Genomic DNA, 22,890 nt, shown 5'->3' with positions numbered 1-22,890 from the left:
ACATTCATTCTGACAGAGGCTGAAGGTTCCTTTGGCCTCTGGAACTTTCCTGGAGAGGGCTTCTGCAAGAAAGACATATTGGAGGGGGAACACTAAGGATAAGAATGACTGATTTCATGAGATGGAGATGAAGACGCGGGCATTCCAGGAAGGGGAAACAGTAAGATCAAGGGTGGAACAGAAGTTCTCTGGAAATCAATTTGTCCAAAACAAAGGGCATATCTGCTGTGTTCAGAACAGCATGCCCTGCCGTGTGAAGGCCCAATGTAAGAAGGTGAAATTACTAAGACAATGCCTGGGAGTTCTCTGGAAAGAGACAAGCCTATAATTACAAACCTTTGAAGTAATATAATAAATACTGCAAAGATAAAACAGTATTCATGAAAGCATTCTGTAAGCTATAAACAAATTATAAATATGAGGAATTTTTTGTTCTTAATGAACCTGCTGTCAAGAAGCTACAGAGTAGCTGCTGCATGTGATGGCTTGTGGCTGCATTCTTAACCCCGGGGGCCTGGTACTACCCTTGAAGTGTATTCCCAGGTTCCAAGCCATGAGATGGAACCTTAACTCTCGCCCTTAGAGAGGGAAGGGAGAAACTTCAGCAGAAGTCAATGACACATATTTGCTGAAAGAAAACTATGCAAGAGAAAATGGGATGTGGAGGACATCCTCCAGCCTAAGGAACTTTCCCGGAAGGTACCAGGTTCTGGGGGTGAGATGGGCCCCTGATAGACCCAAGCCCAAGGAGGAGGGGGCTGCATTCCTTCATTCACTACAGATTTGTGGAGCATCTGCCGTGTATAAGGCAAAGTCCTTGGATCTGGGAATACACAGGCATGGGCCCTGCCCTCTTGAGGCACAAGGATTACCAGAAGAGACACTTATTGAGTGTCTAACATTCATTTGATGAAATGAGGAGCATTTCAAAGGAGAGTGGCGAGGTGTTCTATTTCCAGCTGTATGAAGATGGAGCACAGTTACTGGAGGGGCAGGGAAAGCCTTCCAGAGCTGAGCTCTGGAGACAGCTTGTTAGCAGGTGAAGGGAGAGAAGAGAGGGAAGAGCAGCAGGGAGGACTCTGTGGTGGGGAAGACAGCAGAGGCGGCTGCAGCACCGAGGGCAAAAATGAGGCATGATGAGGCTGAGGCTGCAGGCAGGGGCTGGTGAACCTGGAGCCTCGTAGGCAGGGTTGGAAGTTTGGATTCTATTTTAAGAGTAATGGAGGCCTGGTACGGTGGTTCACGCCTGTAATCCCAGCACTTTGGGAGGCTGAGGCAGGTGGATCACCTGAGGTCAGGAGTTAGACACCAGCCTGGCCAACATAGAGAAACCCCATCTCTACTAAAAATAAAAAGTTAGCTGGATGTGGTGGCACATGCCTGTAATCTCAGCTACTTGGGAGGCTGAGGCAAGAGAATCGCTTGAGCCTGGGAGGTGGAGGTTGCAGTGGGCCAAGATCACACCACTGCATTCCAGCCTGGGCGACAAAGCAAGACTCCGTCTCAAAAAAAAACAGAGTAATGGAGAAACACTAAAGAGCTCTGAGTAGGGAAGAGCCTTGGTCTGGTGGGGTCTAAAGAGGATCATTTGGCAATAAATAGTGAAGAGACAAGCAATTCTGACGGAGATGACCATGGATTAGAGACAAGTGGGAGCAGAGGTCTGAAGAGACGTCAATGGACGATTGGGTGCTTAGAAGACTCTACAGAACTCTACAGGACCTGGCGACCACAGGCACTGGGAAGCAGGGAAAGAAGGTACAGCAGATGCCCAGTCTGCAGTGCAAGGGGGAAGCAAGCGAGGTTGACAAGGGCCAGGTGCCTGACACAAGCCTATGCAGCGGCCGGGTTCCAAAGACACATGGAATTCAGAGGTGGAATGCGGTATAAGGGCAGGAACGTGGGCTTCACATCTGGAATCCAATCCTAGCTCACCTAAAGAAGCAAGGCTGTGCGCTCCGGCTCCCCTATCTGTACAGTGGGAACCTGTATGCACCGCCTTTCCCGGTTTGTTGTGAGGACTTAGAAGGCATATGTAAAGTGTTGGGCACTATTATGGATCGGTTGAATTGTGTCCTCTCAAAACTCCTATGTTGAAGCCCTAACCTCCAATACCTCAGAATTTGAGCTTATTTGGAGATAGAGTCATTGGAGAGGTACTTTGTTAAGATGAGGTCATAGGCAGTACAGTGAGCTGCTAATCCAATATGACTTGTGTCCTTATAAAAGGGAATGCTCTTGTGTCCTTATGAAAAAGAACACATGGGGCTGGGCACAGTGGCTCACGCCTGTAATCCCAGCACTTTGGGAGGCTGAGGTGGGCAGATCACGAGGACAGGAGATTGAGACCATCCTGGCTAACATGGTGAAAACCTGTCTCTACTAAAAATACTAAAAATTAGCTGGGCGTGGTGGCACACGCCTGTAGTTCCAGCTACTCGGGAGGCTGAGGCAGAAGAATGGCGTGAACCCAGGAGGCGGAGCTTGCAGTGAGCCAAGATCACGCCACTGCACTCCAGCCTGGGCGAGAGCGAGACTCCATCTCAAAAAAAAAACAAAACAAAACAAAAAAAGAACACCATGAAGGCTCAGACACGCACAGGGAGAATGCCACGTGACCAGGAAGGGGTCATGCATCAACAAGCCCAGGGACCACGACTGCCAGCAAATCACAAAGATAGAGAAGGAGCCTGGAAAAAATGCTCCGAAAGGCCCCAGCGGGAACCAGTCCTGCCGACGCTTTGATCTCGGACTTCTGGCCTCCAGAACAGTGACAGGCACATTAACGGAAGCCACATCTAGTTGGCACATGTCTCTAAGTTAGGGTCAGGACAATGATGAGCATGGAGAAGTATACTGCGTATGTGGCCAAATTCTGTTCACTGGGAATGATTCATAATGATAGAACAATAATGAGTTAGTTCCCAAAATTTCATTTTGCTAATAGTTTTTCAAGACTATAACTCTTTTATTAAGTAAATGCAACAAACTTTTGATTCCTGACATATTAGAGCTAACATTTGGAATCCATTTTGCAGCCACCAAATACCCTGGATGCTCTTATAGTACTTGAACACACAATTCTATTATCTCAAACTGGAAGCTAGTTAGTAGGTCAACTGACCTATTGAATTCTAAGCAGATCTCCTCATTCCCATTTATTCGTCTTACTTGGAATTTTAACTTCTTTCTTTAGCTTTATTTCATTTGTTTCTCTTTAAGACTTGCAGGACAGAGGTACACTTTATTAAGTTAACAAGGAGGTTTTTTAAATATTTGCTTGTTTTTTAAACAGAAGTATAAAATATTCTTCTGTTTTGTACCACATGAGCTGGAGAATGGATTAACTGACTATTAACTGACATACTTTTTCCTATATATAAACTACACACACGGCACAGTCTGGGGAACCCCCAATGCCCTCCTTCTTACCTCAGTCAGCTCCCAGGTAATACTGATTGTCCAGCAGAGACCGTAACTACGGATCAGCAAGGCCTTCATGGCCCAGCCCCAGAAATGTCCAAATGCAAAAATATCAAAGTGGCTGATAATCCTCTCCCAGGTGATCACATGGCAGTTCACAGCATACTCCTATTTAAAATAAAAAAAGAGAATAATTAGTGAAATTCTAGAAATCAACTTGCTTCCAGGATTCTGCCGGTAAATGAAAAGAACAGATATGAACTTGACAACTAATAAGTCCTGCTCAGTAAAAAATGAGAAAGTTTTAATAACTTAAGGGTCTTGAGGGAAAATAGACAAGTATTTGAGTTTATAAATCAAAACTGCTTTGCTCTGAATTGCAAAAGCTGCATTAAAATGAGAAGCAAAATAATTTTACGAAGGCTCAACATATCCTAAAGAAGTGGTATCACATAGATCATGTCATCGGACCACAGGGCAACGATATTAAAGCCAGTAACTAAAGCACAAATAAAAGATTCCCAATAGATTTGGAAATTTAAACACACATTTCTAAATATCATGGATTAAAGAAGAAATCATAATAGGAATTTTTTTTAACGTGTCATAATGATAATGAAAATACACCATGTAAAAATTGAACTTTAGAGGAAAATGTAAAGCCTTAAATAGTTATGCTAGAAAAAAGAAGAAAAGCACCCAACTTCAGTAATTAAAAGAGAACTCCCCTCCCCAAAAATATATCAGATACTACATAATTTAAATATTAAAAATTACAAAGCTTTTCAGAATGTTGGTTCCATTTCTAATATCTTTGTTTTTGATTATACATATTTCTAAGTAATTTAATATCTTATCATATGACTGCATGACAATATGATAATATAACATTTATTGGGAATCTCTACATTTCACATCCTTTCTTCCCAAAATTAATTTGACAGGCAGTAGTAAGAGTTGGCAAATATTCACCCCCTGTAATCAGCCAGCTGAAAAAAATTCCTATAAACTATAATAGTTTTAAATTCCAGAAATGATACTTTCTGAGAGCAAAAGAGCTTCCCTGTCTCTTCTGAAACCCACCACACATCAGATTTCCTTCTCAGATAAAATGCATTTCAACTTGCAAAGCTGAACAAACATTTTTAAGAATTCTATTTTTTGAGAAGCAGTATGATGTGAGATTATGCTGTGTAAATGGGAAATCTGGAGAAAAGAGGATAAAATTCAATAGGGATAAGTCAAGATAAGGCTTTAAAAAAAACAAACTGCCCTGCAATAAGATGAAAAGTCTCGTTCCCGGACTCTGGAACAGCACGTTCTTGTCACAGAGAATTGCAGGCTGACAGAGGGAAATGCCCTTAGGCTGAAGCAGGTTGTATATTAGGTTAAGGAGCAGGGCCACATCCAGTCAACCTCAAATGTCTCAACCACCCCACCCTCTTCTTTATTCTGGAATACACTGCGTAGAGTTAGATAAGGAAGGGGTAAAATCTGTTTTTAGAAGGCTGCTCTTAAAGTAATCACAGCTTGCAGATAACTCTGGAGGACTTTATACTCTATTAAGTATCTCTGTGCTTTGACATGTGGGAAGGCATTTTAAAAATCATAAAGACCAATCCGTCTATTTGCACTATAGTTAGTAATGAACAAATTTGCCAATTATCCCCTTCATAAGACCTGAGGTCCTTGTCCTGGAAGGGCCACAGGGCACTGCAGTTTAAAGCAGCCAGAGAGCTGCATGCAGGCAGAACCCTGGGAATCAGGAGGAACAGGCTTTAACTGAAGACAGCATAGAGCTAAAGCCTGGAAAGGGGGTCAAGTGGACAGGTGCATGCCTGTGAGCAAAAGATGGGTAAAGACAGATTCTGCTGACCTCCCAACTGGTCCTAGGCTGATCTTGGTGGCCTTACCCTCTGCCTTGCTTGCTGGACACCTAACCAAATACCAAGTCCTATTCACTTTACCTCCCCAGGTTGTTCTTTTACGCTTCTCGCTGCCACTATTATTTCTTGCTTAGACTTCCGTAATAATAGGTTTCGAAACTGTGGAATGTGTCAGGCACATAACAAAGTATAGATGATGCTATAATAAGCACCTAGGTGTTCACATTCAGCTTAAGACTACAGAGATCTTGAAAATCATAATCAGATCACAGAATGTGCATGCATGTGTGTAAGGGTGTCTGGGGCAGGAGGGTGGGGAGAAAGGGGCTGGGTAACATGCCCGTCCCAATGTAGAAGGATCTCCACTACTACACACGCCAGGTCTCCAGCCCAACTATCTTTTCACTCCTCTCTGGGGCAGTTGCTGACTTTGGAAGAAGAAAGAGATCCAACCTCTTTTGGGTCCTCTTTGGAAATTATTTGCCTACAGACAGCACAGGTTCTCATCAGCTCCCCCAGCCATGCAGCAATTTTTGTGGGTCAGGCCCTGCTTTGTAGAAGCAGCTTGTGGTTGTCTAATGGGCTAGGGGAAGATAGGCTTGCTTAATTCAGCCCAGGTCTAAAGCAATCTGCTCCACTGAGCTTTTACAGGAAGAAATCAGCTGAGATTTTGAACTCTTGTTTCTGTTTCCAAACTCAACTAGAAATGGAGGTATTTATTGATTGACCTCCTAAAACATCAACACAGGTCATGTAGCTCCTCTGCTTATAAACCTTCCATGGCCTTTTCATACACTTAGAATAACACTCAAACTCCTTGTCCCAGCTGGCTCAGCCCTGGCAGCCTCTTAGCTCAGGCAGGGCCCTCTGCCTCATGATCCCCACACTTCTTCCGTACCAGACTGGTCCCAGTTCCCCACACCCCCAATCAGGGCCCCTACACAGACTGTGCCCTTTGTAACGATCGTGCTTCCTTGAATCTATGACATGCCTTTTTCACACTGTATTGTTTTGAGAATTAGGGTGACTATTTCAATATATTACAATGTATAGCACTTTAAATATAAGGTTTCTTTTTTTTTTTTTTTTTGAGACAGCGTTGCCTAGGCTGGAGCGCAGTGGCACCATCTCAGCTCACTGCAACCTCCGCCTCCCAGGTTCAAATGATTCTCCTGTCTCAGCCTCCCGAGTAGCTGGGATTACAGTTGCGTGCCACCACGCCCAGCTAATTTTCGTATTTTTAGTAGAGACAGGGTTTCACCATGTTGGCCTCAAACATGGTCTCAAACACCAGGCTGGTCTCAAACTCCTGACCTCTTGATCCACCCACCATGGCCTCCCAAAATGCTGTGATTACAGGCATGAGCCACCATGCCCAGCCCAAGGTTTCTTTTTTTCTCCTCCAAAAAGTCATACCTATAATTGATGGTGCATCTTAAAATTGATGTTGACCTCACAAAGCCATGACCAATCTTAACATTATAAAAAGCGAGACCACCAGACACTGTGTGCCTCCTAGTGTGATACGCAGCACCAGCTATGAAGCAGTCCCACTATAAAAACCGATCTGGAATCTAGAATCTCATCCAGCCCCTACATCTGAGTTCTACTTTAGAGAAGATATAGGGGGACAAAAAGAACATGTTAAATGATGATTCTGCAAATGCAGCTGCAAAATCCAGATGTGAAAAACCCTATAGAATAAGCAATGTGGTTTCTTTGACAAATAAATTTTCAGGACATGATGAGGGGAATTACAGATGAAAAGAGATTTAAAAGACACATCAAATGCAATGTGTAAACCTTGTCTGGATCCTATTTTGAATAAATCAACTGTACAGAACATTTACGAAGCGACTGCAGAAATGTGAACACTCACTGCGTACTGTTCACTGTTCAGTGGTTATGCTAAAAAAAAAAAGAAAAGAAAAGCCCATCTATTTTAGGTTTAATTTCTGAGAACTGTTTCAAAATAATCCAGGATGTGGGATGAAAAGATGAAACAAGTTTGGGCCTGTGTCGATAATATTGACACTGGGTGATGGGTACATGAGGTTATAGATTCTCTCTACTCTTGCATAGGTTTAAAATTTTTCATAATAAAATTCTAAAAAGCTGTTGAAATTGTCTTAGGGTTCAATAGCCAACAATTATTTGTTTAATTTGCCTTCTGGTAGACTCTAAGCTCCAAGAGGACAGGGAGCACGCCCACCCTCTCCCCCACTCCCACCAGCATGGGATGGTGTCTTATGCAGAAGAAAAGCTGGGTCAGCATTAATTAGCCAAAGACTGCTGCTTCAAGACAACCCAGTCTACAAACTTGTCTGAAGCTTAAAGACATATTTTTGAACAGAATCAATATTTTAAAATGCAGCAACTTTTCAATTACACAAAAAACTGCCTCTAATGGGATTTCAGTGATCTAATTTATAATATTTATAATATTATAATATTAATTCTAAGGGATTTATAATATTTTATAAATATTTATAAGATTTATAATATTTTATAAATATTTATAAGATTTATAATATTTTATAAATATTTATATTTATAATATATAATATTTTATAAATATTTATAGTATATATTTTATGACTATTTATAATATTTATATTATATAATATTTTATAATATTAATTTATAATATTAATTCTAAGGGAAAATGAAGTCTGAGTCTCAATGTATGATACCAGGCATAGACCATGGTCTATCAAGATTAGGAATGGGTAGCAGCATGAAGGAGTGGAGAGAGTAGGGACTCTGGGAAGCCAGGAATTATAGACCTGTCTTGCATAAAGGAACCACTAATGAATAGGTCCTTAGAATTGCAAAAGACAACTTTAAAGAAGTATAAAGGGATGGGATTAGAGATGGAGAAGATGAGGCTGTTTTAGCACCAGTTAGAACTCTACAGGCTGAACACAGCCTCGTGCTTTACTTTGGCAAGAAAGATTTAGCCAATACTTGAAAACCAGAGTTCAAAAGCCAGGTTCGGCTACTTGGGGGCTGTAAGTTTGACATCTGGATGTCCCTGTGATGTCAAATTCTTAAGAAAGCCAGGTGTGAAGAGCATTATTATTCGATTCAATTTCCTCCTACTGGCTGTGAGAACTGGAGCACATCCACCTGCAAGTCAGTTTACTTTGCAATGTGACCACTTTTGCTCAAAAATGCAAGAAAGATATCTGGGAAAATACTACACTTCGGATATCTTTCTCCCAATTTCTATTTCCTAAGGCTCCTCTGAGCATCAAAGCACTTATTTTTATAACTATATACTGAAAGCACACTCCAAATGAAAAGTACAGGTTTTGACGCCAGAGAGATCCATCGGCTTGTGTTTGCAGTGAGATACTGTATTTTAAACTTCCATCTCCTCCTCTGTAAAATGGTGATATGAACGTCTAGCATGCATGCATGAGGCTTATGTAGAATATAAAGTGCCCTGCACAGTGTCTGACATAGACAATTCATAATAAATAACTGCCATTATCCTCATAACCGTCATCTGCATTATCATCATCATCATAGGCTAAGAAGTCAACCTCCGTCATTCTCTCCCTTAGAGTAAAAAAATTCCAAAACAGACTTTCTCCCCCGAGACTGATAAATAATTTCTGGCATTCTTATTTTTGCTTTAAGCATATCCCTTAAAAAATTTACAGATAACAATCTTTAAATACCACTCTAAGAAGGATTTGACCAATGTCACTATGGGGGAATGATTATTTCTTGGACCTTTTATGAAGTCCCTTTGTGTTACTTCTTGTTTGTCAAAGCAAACCCATCTATGGCCCAAATTCCTGTTCTCCTTTTCAGAAAAGAATTAACCTGTACCAAATGTTGGGATTAAAAAACACTGGAAAAGAACACATTATAATATAAAATAGTGTGATATTGTGATTCATAATAAATACATAGTTTGGTCCTTCTCCCCAGTTCCTGGCTCAAAGCTCCTGAAACCCTTACAATTTCCTGACCAATAGGGGTGCCAGGTGCATCTTTTGTTCTAATATCTGTTCTTTGACCCCAGTTGCTGACACAGAGCTCCTAATTCCTTGGAGTTTCCTGGGTGATAGGAGCATCTTTTGTTCTAATGAGGTGACTTGGTAAGTTCCTGGGTTGGGGCTGGTCATCAGAAAGACCAAACCATGATTAGAAGCCTAGAACTTTCAGTCCCACCTTCCATCCTCCGGGAAGGAGAGCAAGACTGGAGATTGAGTTAAAAATCATGGAGGGCTGGGAGCAGTAGTTCACACCTGTAATCCCAGCACTTTGGGAGGGCAAATCACCTGAGGTCAGGAGTTTGAGACTAGTCTGGCCAACATGCTGAAACCCCATCTCTACTAAAAATACAAAAATTAGCCAGGCGTAGTGGCAGGTGCCTGTAGTCCCAGCTATTTGGGAGGCTGAGGCAGGAGCATTGCTTGAACCAGGGAGGTAGAGGTTACAGTGAGCCGAGATTGTGCCACTACATTCCAGCCTGGGCGACAGAGCGAGACTCCGTCTTGGGAAAAAAAAAAAAAAATTGATCATGGGCCGGGTGTGGTGGCTCACACCTGTAATTCCAGCACTTTGGAAGGCTGAGATGGGTGGATCACTTGAGGTCAGGAGTTTGAGATCAGCCTGGCCAACATGTTAAAACCCTGTCTCTACTAAAAATACAAAATTAGCTGAGTGTGGTGGTGCATGCCTATAATCCCAGTTCCTCAGGAGGCTAAAGCAGGAGAATCACTTGAACCTGGGAGGCCAAGGTTGCAGTGAGCTGAGATCATGCCACTGTGCTCCAGCCTGGGTGACAGAGTGAGGCGCCATGTCAAAAAAAAAAAAAAAAAAAAAGGCCAAGCGTGGTGGCTCATACCTATAATCCCAGCACTCTGGGAGGCCGAGGCAGGCAGATCATTTGAGGTCAGGAGTTCGTGAGCAGCCTGGCCAACATGGTGAGACCACTGTCTCTACTAAAAATACAAAAGTTAGCCAGGTGTAGTGGCAGGTGCCTGTAATCCTAGCTATTCGGGAGGCTGAAGCAGGATAATCGCTTGAACCTGGGAGACGGAGGCTGCAGTGAGCCGAGATTGTGCCACTGCACTCCAGCCTAGGCAACAGAGTGACACTTTGTCTCAAAAAAAAAAATCATGCCTATGTGATAGTCTCCATAAAAATCTCTGAACTCTGGGGTTCAGAATTTCCAGGTTAGTGAACACATCCACATGCTGGGAGGGTGGTGTACCCCAACACCACAGAGACAGAAGCTTCTGCCCTCAGGACTCTGCTGGACCTCGCCCTAGGTACCTCTCCATCTGGCCGTTCACCTGTATCCTTTATCATATCCTTTACAATAAGCTGGCAAACTTAAATACTTCCCTGAGTTCTATGAGCCATCATAGCAAATGATCGTGCACAAGGAGGATATTGTGGGAACCCCTGATTTGTAGCTGATTGGTCAGAAGCACAGGTGACAGCCTGGACTTGCGAGTGGCATCTGAAATGTGGGCAGTCTTATAGGACTGGGCCCTTAACTAGTGGGATCTGACGCTAACTCCAGGTGTCAGGAAAGTTAAGAGAACTGGTTAGTGTGGGAAAAACCCACACATCTGGTCACAGAAGTATTTACCGTCAGTGAAGAGAAAAACAGCTGGTTTTTCCCATATAATTAGTCTCCTCGGTAAAAGCCAAAATAGAGTCGTTTTAGCCAAGAATAAAATTTTTTTGTATGGTTTAATAAAAATAATAGTAACAAATGAAATAAACTAATTCATTACAACTGGCCTCTCTGTGGCAAGCAGTGGAGCAGGAGCAAGGCATCAGGGTCAGAGAGTGCAGGTGCTGAGGGTGATGCTGACGGGTGCAGGGGCAGCCACCATGACCTAGGGCATGGCCCAACAACATGGGGTGTTGGGGGTACCATGGCAGACCTCGCAGTAGGCCTCACAGATAATGCTACTTTGTTCACTTCACAATAACCCCCAATAAGTATTACTACGTCAACTTACAAAAAAATGGAATAATCTAACAAGTACTTTGCCCAAAGTCCCACAACTACCAAGTAACAGAGGCAGAATTCACACCCAAGGCTGTCTGATAATAATGTGTGTGTTCTTCCTCACAGACCCCTTTGCGTAATGAGAGGATTTCCTTTCCCTGGACTCTATCACCTGTGGACAACCATGCAACTCAACAACCCTCCCAGAGACCTGGTTTTTAGGTAACTACACAGGAAATACAGAGAAGGAACAATTTAAAATGTCAAGTCTACTACCTCTTACACCCAAGAAAGAATCTACCAGTTTCTCCAAGAGGCCACTGACAAGTACATACCATGACATCTGCTTCCCTTGTGGCGTATCGAAGATTTGGATCTAGCCAATACATTAGAGATTTAACCTGCTCGAAATTCAGGAAGAGTAGGAATACCAGGAACAGGAAGTAGAGCACACTGAGTCCTGAGAGAAAAAAAAACATGCTGAAATTTAGAAGAGATCCAATAGTCAGACACACACGATACACATTAGACTCGAATGGCATTGCCAAAACCAGACACTAAGATTGCAGCACAGCCTGTCAAGACTCCTCTTATAATCTGGGATTTCCCTTGATGAGGCAGTCTGATACACAGTCCTAATTCAGATTGAGGGGGTCAAGAAAACCATCTCTGAGAAACTGATGCTAACTTAGACTGAGACTTGAAGGATCATGAGGCAAAGGGTGTGTGGGGTGGGTGTGAGGATTGCACGCAACATTCAGGTAGAGAACAGCGTGCAGGTTGGTTTCCGAAAAGAGAAATATCTAGGACCCCATATGTGGCTAGAGCACTGGCAGAGAGGGGAATGGAGCAAGGCAGCCCTGAAGTGACCGTCAGGGCTTAAAGGCCACGGCCAAAATTTCAGATATGATTGTAAGTTAAGTGGGGAAATAAGATGATCTAGGTAACATTTTAAAAAGCCAACTAAGTGGACTGGAGGAGGGCAAGGCTGGGTGTGGACAGTACTACCGATATAAGGTTCAAGAGGCGGCCCAGGGCCACTTTTTTGAGACTTACACTCCACATTACCCCGTGTAGGCATTATTTTATTGTCCTATCATCTCATAATTGCTATCCTAATAATCACTATGTGTCATTTTAAAAAGAAATGTTAACAATGCACTTTTAGAAGGCAAAAGCCTGTCCAATACATTTTAGAGAGATTTCAGAAACGATCACGAGGGGTTTTGTGGTTTCTCTTTCTCTTGAACCCATCGGAATTAGAATGTTTATGCGGGACATTTAGAGACCGTGATACAAATGACCTTGTATCACAGCGTCCATCCAAACTTGGCTCAGCACTAATCTCCAGTGAGCCACTCCAGAGAAGAGCATGTCTGTGGTTGGAATGAAATCCACTGCAAGCACTATAGTGCCAGGCCTTCCAACGGGCACCCCTCTCCAGGCCTCAGGGAGTTCAAGTGAGGCCTGGGTGGTATGTGGCCAGCCCATAATTGTGCAACCTAGGGCCCAGGGAATGCACATTTTTTAGGCAAGTTGATACGAGAATTGCCTTCAGTTTGCACTTATGTACCACCCATTTTTTTTACCAATTTTCACCACAAATGCCCCCCACTACACTTTTTAATAATTATGATCCTCTTGAATAATTACATTAGGACAGAAAGAATCTGTGGTGTAGGGATTCTCAATCTGGAGTTCTCGGTTGGACCTCAAGGTCTGTGAAGCCCTGGACACTATATGCAGAACTGTGCATGGTGAATGTCCATGGATGCACACATAGGGAATGGGTCTATCTATAGGTCTCATCGGATTATCAAAGGGCTCCATGCTCCCAAAAGGCTCTCAAGAAGGAAATAAAACTGCTTACTACCTATCATAGATCATTTGAAATAGGAAGAATTCAGATGTGTCCAAATAGCTGAAAATAACTTATAACTTCAAACAGCACTATTAAATCAATGGGAGGTATGTACGTTATAGCCAGGACTATGTTTTTGAAAATGTAAATGGAATCAGGTCACCCTGGGAAAAACCCTCCCGTGATTTCCCCCTGCCCGTCATGCCCTGCTTTTTACCCTGGCCCACAGTCCCCATGATTACATCTGTGCCCGATGACTCTCTGACTTCTCTCCTACTCTTCTCCCAGGGCTCACTATACTTGGGCCACACTGGCCTGGAAGTGGTTTCTAGCTGTGGGCCATTTTAGCAGCTTTTCCCCTTGCCTGGGATGCTCCCCTCCCCCAGAATCTTTGCAGGCTTGAATCCTTCTTTGTATGACAGTTTCAGACTTGGCATCACTCCCTCAGGCCTCCCATCACTCCTCAAGCTAAACCAGACACCAGCTCCTGTCACCTCCCCTGGTCTTAACTAGCTTCCTAATAACTTCAGATAGCTGATATTTTTTTGATTACTGATTTGTGTAATAGTTTGTTTACTAGCTGTCCTCTGTCTCCAAGTGGAAGGGCAGCTTCTTGAGGGCAGGCTCCTGTCTGTCTGGTCTTGCCTGGTGGCCTCAGGGCCCAGAGCAGCACCTGTCACACAGCTCACTCAGTGAATGGCTGCTGAGTGAAAAGTTCACAAATCAATTCAAAGAGACTAAGAGTTACCTAGAAGCTCTGAAGGCTGAAAGAAAAATAGGCAGCTTTTAGCAAAATAGCAATTCCTTAGAGTTCTTGAACATTTTTACATAAGATTACATTTTCCAAACCTAAAATAATTCATTTGGTGACTTATTTAGGCCAGATAAAGCCAATATCCAAAGTTTTGAAGATGCATTTTTAAATCCATTTAGGTGATTTCACTATTTAGACTACAAAATCAGGTAAAAATAAGACATCCAATATTTATATGCTTATTTTTAACTCTTAGTTCAAATTAGGGTTCTTTGTCAGAAGTCTTTCTCTTTCCAAGTTCTTTCTCATTCATAACACTGAAGAAATTGAATTGCTTTGTTTTCATTCCCTTCCAGATGCTCACAAGACAAATGTGCTCATAGTGGGTACTTGGGCTTGCACTAGTAAGAAGCAGTATGAAAACACATAAAGGAAAACAAGAGATATTTGCTTAAGTCAAATCCTGTGTACATTAAGAGACAACAACATAAGGAGGCATGTGGAGTTGAAACAGTTCATGTGTAAGAGAATTTAAGTCATCATCAACACTTTATTTTGTGTCAAATAATTTTAAGAAAACATGTATATTAGGAACATCAAAAAGTAAAAAGGTAGAATAAAGTTTTAACTAGTGAGAGTGGCAAGTAAAAGTCTTAAAGTGATAAACAGAAAAAAAGATGAAAAAAATAGAACATCCTTTTACATTGCTAATGGAAACTCACCAAAAACCATTCGCCATAAGGCTGGATGAGGTCGAGTGAACGGACCTGCAAATAAATAACATTATAAAGTTAGAAGGAACTGGTTTCAGAGAAGGCTAAAACTTAAGGTGCTGCTGATCTCCATACAGATAACAAGAAGAAAAAGCTCTCTACTGTTAAAAGTTTTTTTTTTTTTTCCTCTACATAAACACTTTGAGGTCAATTTGGTTGAAATGTTTGCTCCACTTTATAACAACTGTCACCACAATCATCACAGGCACCACTCTCCACAACAGAGATTTTTTTAAAGCTTTGTCTTGAGAAGCCAGAACATAATTTCCCTTGGAAACAATGTTGTAATAGTGAGTGGGTCACCAGGCTAGGCTTAAGTGTGTGTGACACATATTGTACCTTAACAAGTAAAATGTCCCAGCTGCCCAGGAGCTCCAGGGAAAGAGGTTCTGGACAGCACAGTCATCATCCTGTGTGTGCGTTTGCATGTGGGTGTGTGCGTGTGTGTATGCATGTGCGTGTGTGTGTGTGTGTGAGAGAGAGACAGACTGAAAAATAACAGAGGAAAAAGAAACACTGCGTGGCTTTTGATATGACCTGTGCCGACAAAACACCTCTGACATGGCAATCCGGTTCAGACACATGCAGATTCCACACAACTGAAACAAAAGTCTCATAGGACAAAACTTTCCCTTATGACAAGTGATACGCCAATACTTTCTCTTTTTTCATTAAAAAAGCAGAAGAGGGAGAAGAAAGCAAGCTGAGCCTTGACCTTACACCTCACAGCTATGGAAAAGCACCATTCTGGTGAGTACCTGTTCTGTGCGGGGCTGCCAACGCCTTTGAACAGCCTTCCTACACTTGCAGAATTTCCAACTTTATGAATCCCACGTCCCCAGGAGAGACACCAAAGCTTGTTTCCCAACTTTCTTTACAGGTGGGGCTCGGTCTGCAGTGGCACTTGTGCCAGGCTTGGCCTCAGGAGCTAGTGACAGTAAAGGGAGTAGGCACAGTTCTCCTCTCTCTCTGTTTCTCTAGCCCTGGCTAGTAGGGGCAGTAGGCAGGTGGTGACCATCCAAAGTGGCACTCCCTTAGAATCCATTGCAGAAGTGACACTGGGGCAGATCATAGCCCACGCTTGCTGGGGTTTCCTCCTTAGAACAGTTCTGGGGGTGGTGTCTGTTTCTGGAAGCTCAGACTATGGTTGGTTTCCAAGCAAGCCTATGACACTGTGAGCCACTCCTAGTCTTTAACAGGCTCTTTAATGAGCACAGTCAGCTTCTGTTGCTTGCAATCTTGAATCCTATCTGAGGCAAACATTCCACTGTAAGTTTTATTCCTGAATTCATTCTAAAATCAACTATATATTCTTAAAAAGACCACATTGAAACATATTTTAACTACTTTCTTTTGATGAGTCAAGTTCTTATTACGAAAATCAGTTACAAGTACCCCCCACCATTCAAATCTATCAGTTCCTAGGTGGCAGTTTGGACGGTGAGTTTGGTTCATGAGAGACTCTACTTTATCCAAATGCGTTTGCATTTGGTTCCTGCGTTTTGTATGGCAGGTAGTGAGAACTCAGATGGTTAGGGGTTTATTGAAAATTCATCTAAATCTGTTTGATTTCTGAGTTCTAATAGTGAGGGCTCAGACAGTGAGGAATACCTATATTCCTTTTCAAAATCAGCTGCTTCTTTCTCAGAAAGTCACAGTGAAGGTTATAAACCAGGATCCCCCGCCAGGTAATGTGACACCATCACCTTTTGTCAAGTCATTGGGAAACTCATGGCTAAAATTATCATCTTTTAAGTTATTTTCACTTCCAAATGCTCCTCTTTACTCATGGTAGGCGATAGCTCTTGACTTGTCACCATAAGTGACTTCTGTATTTTGGTGGCTGCCTGGCTTGCAAATATTACTTCATCTATAACATTAAATTAACCTTGTAGACATAAAATGGGACGTCAGTTTTCTGTATAGTTTCCTCTTATAAGGTTCAACTCAAAAACTGTGTGACCTATTATTTGGCTTGCGACAAAATCAGCACTTAAAAATCCTATAATGTTATTCCCAAGAGCAATCATAATGACAGGAGTCAGCAGTACCTTCCTGACCACTTACTATGCACCAGGCTGTGGAATGAGACACTCCCACACAGTGTCATAAGGACTCAGTGACAAAGGTGTCATCATTACTCCCACTTTACAGATAAGGGTACTGAGGCAGAGGAACCTGCCCGGGGTCATGCAGCTCATGGAGTCCACCTTAGTTCCATCAGAGCCTCCTGTGTCACCAGGCTGAGTCGTGAGGAGCACCTGGGGACTTTCCTATGAACTTTCACAGAACTGGGTTGGCTCAGGAAGGGGAGAGGGTTAGAGAGGGTGTCTGAGGGTTGAGCCCAGACTGGTTTCAGAACCAGGAGAGTGAGGGGAAAGAAACAAGCTGGAGTGTTTAGAGCTGATGCAACAGGGGGAAAGGCATGGTGCAGGCTTTACGGTAATGTGGAACTGATAAGCAGGCTCAGGAAAAGCAAGACCAGGGAAAGGGCAGGGAACTGATAGCTCTAGAGATAAAAGCCAGGGACCACCCTAATCCAGGGAGGTGGGAACCACTGGTAACTTTTGCCTACAAAAGCTGAGATAAGGCCCTGGAATGTAAGGTGACCCTTTCAGTAACTAACTTCAAAACCCAGTCTAGGTTTGATTTCAACCATCAAATCTGCTGCCCTGCAAGTGTGAGCCTTATCATAACTGCCCATTGCCTCCTGAGAAGAAACTCTGAATTTTTTAAAGCGGTATTTTAAAAAGTACATTTTAGTAGCATTATATACTAACAGTGCAATCTTTACTGTCAGACAGCAGTATTGCTAAAAGTATCATTTTACTTTTTCAAAAACAATCGAGGATGAGGCTGGCGTGTTCTTGATTATAAATCCTGATACTTATGCTCACTAGATTACTTGCACCTGGCTACTCCAGTCAAGTCATCTTTGCAGAGCCTAAGGGTGTATGTGCCAGGGGTGGGGACGCAACTGAGGAAGAGCCCCACCTTCCACAGCATCACCTGCCCGGCATGAGCCCCACCTGTAGCATCCTGTGAACATTCATGTCATCTCAATGCCTTCTCCACAGATCTTATTTCCCAACAGACTATTGACTACTTTCTCAGTGGTCTTGTAAAGGCAGGCTTCCTTTTCTTCTCTGAGCATTGTTATGGTTCTGAGGTTATTAGAAGGGCTCAGCCTCATGGTTGCTTTCCACAGGAGTTCCTACTACTTATCTGTGCTTTATATCAGATTTGATAAAAGCTGCCTGGGAGAATTTGGATCTGTGGTTTGGTTACTCACTCTCTTGCTTATGTTGGAGAATTGGGGAAGACTTCTTAGGGCAGTGGTGCAGCAACAAACGCTGGGTTTTGGTTTTCTTATGAGGGACATTTAAAAACTATGTGTTTTATTTATCGTTCCTTCCACCTAGAATGCATCATTTTCTTTTTCTTTTTTGTTTTTTTGAGACGAGTCTCACCCTGTCACCTAGGCTGGAGTGCACTGGCACGATCTCAGCTCACTCAGGCTTCGATCTCAGCTCGCTGCAGGCTTCGTATCCCAGATTCAAGTGATTCTCCTGCCTCAGCCACCCTAGTAGCTGGGATTACAGGCATGTGCCACCACGCCCAGCTAATTTTTGTATTTTTAGTAGAGACAAGGTTTCACCATGTTGGCAAGGCTGGTCTCAAACTCCTGACCTCAAGTGATCCGCCCACCTCAGCCTCCCAAAGTGCTGAGATTACAGGTGTCAGCCACCGCGCCTGGCCTAGAATACATCATTTTCAATCAGATATTAAGAGCAAGGTTAATTTCAAAAGAAATAGAAACCAAATGTCTTCATCATGAGAAGAGCTAGCGTTTTAAAATCTACGTCAGAAATTAGAAAATAAGATCATTGCCTGACTCACCAGAAACAGTTACACCTATAAAAAATTAAGTTCACAGGACTTCACCTTAGGGAAATATAATTATTTTAATAAAAATCAGACATTGCCTGTCCAACAGCTAACATTTGTATTCTCAGGCCAGAGGCCCCCTGGCAGACCCTCTTAGTCAGCTTCTCCTTTTGATTATTATTAGTTAGAGTTCTTCTAGGAAAATTTGGGAAGGTGAAAAAAATGATCTCTAGGCAACTTTCAAACCTAAGGAAAAGAAAATTTATTTATTTATTTACTTATTTATTTGAGATGGAGTATTGCTCTGTTGCCCAAGCTGGAGTGCAGTGGTGCAATCTCGGCTCACTACAACCTCCGCCTCCCGGGTTCATGCAATTCTCCTGCCTCAGCCTCCTGAGTAGCTGAGATTACAGGCATGCGCCATCCCACCTGGCTAATTTTTGTATTTTCAGTAGAGACAAGGTATCGCCATGTTAGCCAAGCTGGTCTTGAACTCCTGACCTCAAGTGATCCACCCGCCTTGGCCTCCCAAAATGCTGCGATTACAGGCGTGAGCCAGTACGCTGGGCTGGAAAATTTTTTTTTTACAAAAAGTAGTGAAGCAGGGGACACATGATGGAAGGAGAAAGGAACTTTTTTTTTTTTTAATTTAGAAGATGGTGACCTTTTGGACCACTTTTAAACATCAAGGAGACATGATTACCATTATCTTAGCAAAGAGAAGTCAAATGACACAGAAGGACAAACAATGATAAACTCAGGAAAAATAAGAAATACTAGTTTTTCACTCTCCTCAAAGACCATAAAAAAGTGCTGAGTGCAGCCGGCTGTGGTGGCTCATGCCTGTAATCCCAACACTTTGGGAGGCCGAGGTAGGCAGATCACCTGAGGTCAGGAGTTCGAGACCAGCCTGGTCAACATAGTGAAATCCCGTCTCTGCTAAAAATACAAAAAAAAAAAAATTAGTTGGGCGTGGTGGCATGCACCTGTAATCCCAGCTACTCAGCAGGCTGAGGCACAAGAATCGCTTGAGCCCGGGAGGTGGAGGGTGCAGTGAGCCGAGATTGTGCCACTGCACTCCAGCCTGGGCAACAGAGTGAGACTCTGTCTCAAAAAAAAGGGCTGAGTGGTGTTTCTCTTGCAGACAACAAAAGGAAAAAGAGAGGGCTTGTTCTATGAACTTTTTTCTAGGCGGATTTATTATTTAATTCAGCATATATTCATGAGAAGTTACTGTGGGCCAGGCACTTGAAGTACAGATAAGGCTGGGCTGGTTTTGGGGGCGTGGTAAGGTGGAAAGGGGATGAACAACAGTTAAAGGGAGTTCTCAAAAGTAGGAAATGTACACCAGAAGGTTGCCCGTTGAAAGAAATCTCCAGCCAACTGGAGACTCAAATAGGTTTCTAAATTTCACTCCAGTGATAGAGTGGTATAGTTAAAATTACACATACACTTGAGTGTCAGTTGCTATAATGGGATGAAGGTAGCAATTAAAACATTTTTGTAAGGAAGCCAAAAGAGAATGAAGAGGAGAACTGAAGAGGCGAAGAGGGCAGAAGAGAAGTGTAAAAGCGGACATCAGACCCTCTCCTTCCCCTGCTCTCACTGCCAGCCCTCTCCCTCCACATCTGCTTATGGGACTGAATGAAAGAACTCTGGGACCTAATCCTGCCACTCACCCTGTTGATTGTCACACAGAATTTTGTTTGAGTGTCCACTCCTCTGCCATATAGCTCAGGGGTGGATTCTAAACCAACGGAGGTAATCCTAGTCCCCTGTCATTCTTCTAGCCAACAAATATCTGTTGAACACCTACTCCTCTAAACACTATACATTTCTGTCCTTGGAACTGGTTGAGAAGAGACATGTGGCCCAATCCTAGTCAAAGACATGTAAGTGTGCTGGAGGATTGCTAGAAAAGGGGTCTCTACTCAAGTAAAGACACACAAGAAGAGATGATCTCTTCATCTGCTGGCCATTGCCTGCCACTACATGGCTGGCACTGCAGGAGCTGTCTCAAGGCCAGCAGGGCAGACTGCAGCCTAGAAGATGGCAGAACAGAAAGGGGTAAAGAAGCTGGGTCTTCACAGGTTACTGAGCCACTGAATAAGCCAGTCTGCCAACCACCCTATCTCAGAACATCTTGTTATGTAAGAAAATAACGAATTTCCTTAGTGTTTAAGCCATTTTGAAATGTGTTTTCTATCACTTGCAGCCGAAAGCATCCTGACTATTATAAAACCCTATGGAGAAAGTAAAAGGTCTTTTTTGTTATTTAGATTCTACAAAAAGAATCACAAGGCTCCCTTCCCATAGACGTTCACCAAGTCTACCACATAGATAACATACATGAACTCACACATACGTGATGAGACAAATGGACACAATCCACTTTTGGCCTATACACAGCCGTGCAGGGCAGCATTTACCAGGTCAAGGATAAATGCATTTCAAGTTGCCAAAAAATTGTTCCGGACGTGCTATCCACTGCAGGCACTTCCCCAAAACTGTCTGTGAAGGAGAGGGCAAGTTTGGGCTCCATTTTTCCTATTCATTTTCATTACTTGATTTGAGAATATGTGCCAAGGGTGGGGAGAATGGAAAATAACGGGACAAGACTGAGTGTGAAGGGGCATGTACACTCCACTCACAGAGACAGCCATTCAGCATGGGCTCCTGGGAGGCCTGTGGCCTGAGAGCGGGCTCTAATAGGGGAGGCCACACACCTCAGGGACACCCTGCCCAGGGCCCTCCCAACACCCCACCATCTCCACTGGCACCTTCCAAAGCCATCCCTAATTTGAAAATATTCAATAACATTCTTTCATGTGGAAAAGTTAGTTTTACTACTCTTAGGTAAGGTATGAATAAACAGATCCTTAGAAAACAAATGACGTAAACACAGTATGTTTGCTACATACACATGGCTTCAAGAGAATCCAAGTCCTCCCTTTGCTGACTAATGTCCCAATCCCTCCTGCACAGGACACTGAACTGCCATCCTCCTTGTTTATACCTTCTATACCTATCTGAAACCTTATTTTTGGCATGGTCTGCCTTTTGGTGAATGGTGTGTGTGTGTGTGTGTGTGTGTGTGTGTGTGTGTGTATGTGCCCGGGAGTAGGAGAAAGGATGGTAGGGCAGAAATAGAGTGGAAACAGGAGATAGTAGGAAGGCTCAGATCAATGTGTCACCTCCTGCCAGTCACAGACAACACATGGGCAACGGAGGAGCATCAACTCAGTCACCACCCACCTCCTTTGTGGGACGCAAAGCACGCTAGGTCCAGGCCAACTAAGATCCCACCCTGGGGGAAAAGACAAGCCAGAGACTGACAGAAAAAAAGAGAAACAGGAGGAGACAGAAAACATATTATGGAGAAAGCCAGAGATAAAGCACATTGCAATGGACCTAATATGAGATATGACCAGAGCAGCACCGCGGAAGGGAAATGCATAGCTGCGGCCCTGCCAGCAGGCTGACATCAAAGGCTGGGGGACATGGTGGCACGTTTCAGCCTTCTCACTGGTAAACCGAGCTGGCTGAACTAGATGAGCTCTGTGGCTCCTCCTCCCTTTGTGTGTATCACAAAGTCCATGCAGCCAGGATCAAAACAAAAGCACAGTCCCACAATGAGAGATTGAGCAGCTGAAGTCAACTTTGAAGATTAGAGGACTTCATTGGGGAACAGAGGCAAAGCCAGAAGAAATCACACAAAGTGTTATATCACATAGATTTAATCCCCTAACCTTCAGTGCCTTTGGTACCTCAAGAACAACATCTGCTAATGAAGCCCCAATACTCAGCTCCCGCTAAAGACTTAGAGAAGGGAAGGCTGTAAAAATCTCAGCTATTGAGAGACTAATCTTTTAGAATCCTCATACTTCTAAAACAGCTCTGGGCTCAGAAACAGCAAATTTTTCATAAGAAGCCAAAAAGAAACCTTCAAAGCCATGAAAAAGTAACCCTTGAGAACTAAGCAACAAATAACACAGGTCAAGGAAAGCTGAAGACTTAAAGAACAGACCTGATACCTGTGCACTGATCAGTTGCCTGAGGACATATGCATGTATCATGCTCTGATTGACTGATAAGGGAACAAAAAGACAGGACAGAGGACATAAGAGAAATAAGAGAAAAGTAGGAATAGAGGGCACAAACCAATAATGGTCACGGCATTGAGTGATGACAAAGAAGGAGGCAGCAGATCACGGGATACAGAAGGTAGAATGGCTGAGGGGAATGGGGAATAAACTGTCACCACCACCTGAATAGTCACCTAGTCATGTTTTAGAGGCTCCAAATGTCTGCTTTGGTGG

The 22,890-nt window shown here is 43.1% G+C and overlaps 1 protein-coding gene across 1 annotated transcript in view; it reads right to left on the bottom strand.

Annotated features, from left to right (window-relative positions):
* Positions 1 to 22,890, bottom strand: part of PTDSS1 (phosphatidylserine synthase 1) — a 73,009-nt gene that overhangs the window by 36,105 nt on the left and 14,014 nt on the right. The window contains exons 3-5 of the mRNA XM_054498238.2: positions 14,633 to 14,677; positions 11,631 to 11,755; positions 3,433 to 3,591 (exon numbers count right to left, since the gene is read on the bottom strand). Of these exons, the coding sequence (XP_054354213.1) occupies positions 3,433 to 3,591; positions 11,631 to 11,755; positions 14,633 to 14,677 (329 nt within the window). The remainder of the gene's footprint in view (positions 1 to 3,432; positions 3,592 to 11,630; positions 11,756 to 14,632; positions 14,678 to 22,890) is intronic.

Source organism: Pongo pygmaeus, chromosome 7 (genome assembly GCF_028885625.2).
Source record: "Pongo pygmaeus isolate AG05252 chromosome 7, NHGRI_mPonPyg2-v2.0_pri, whole genome shotgun sequence".
In the NCBI taxonomy this organism is placed as follows: domain Eukaryota; kingdom Metazoa; phylum Chordata; class Mammalia; order Primates; family Hominidae; genus Pongo; species Pongo pygmaeus.
This window is presented reverse-complemented; position numbering and strand designations above follow the sequence as displayed.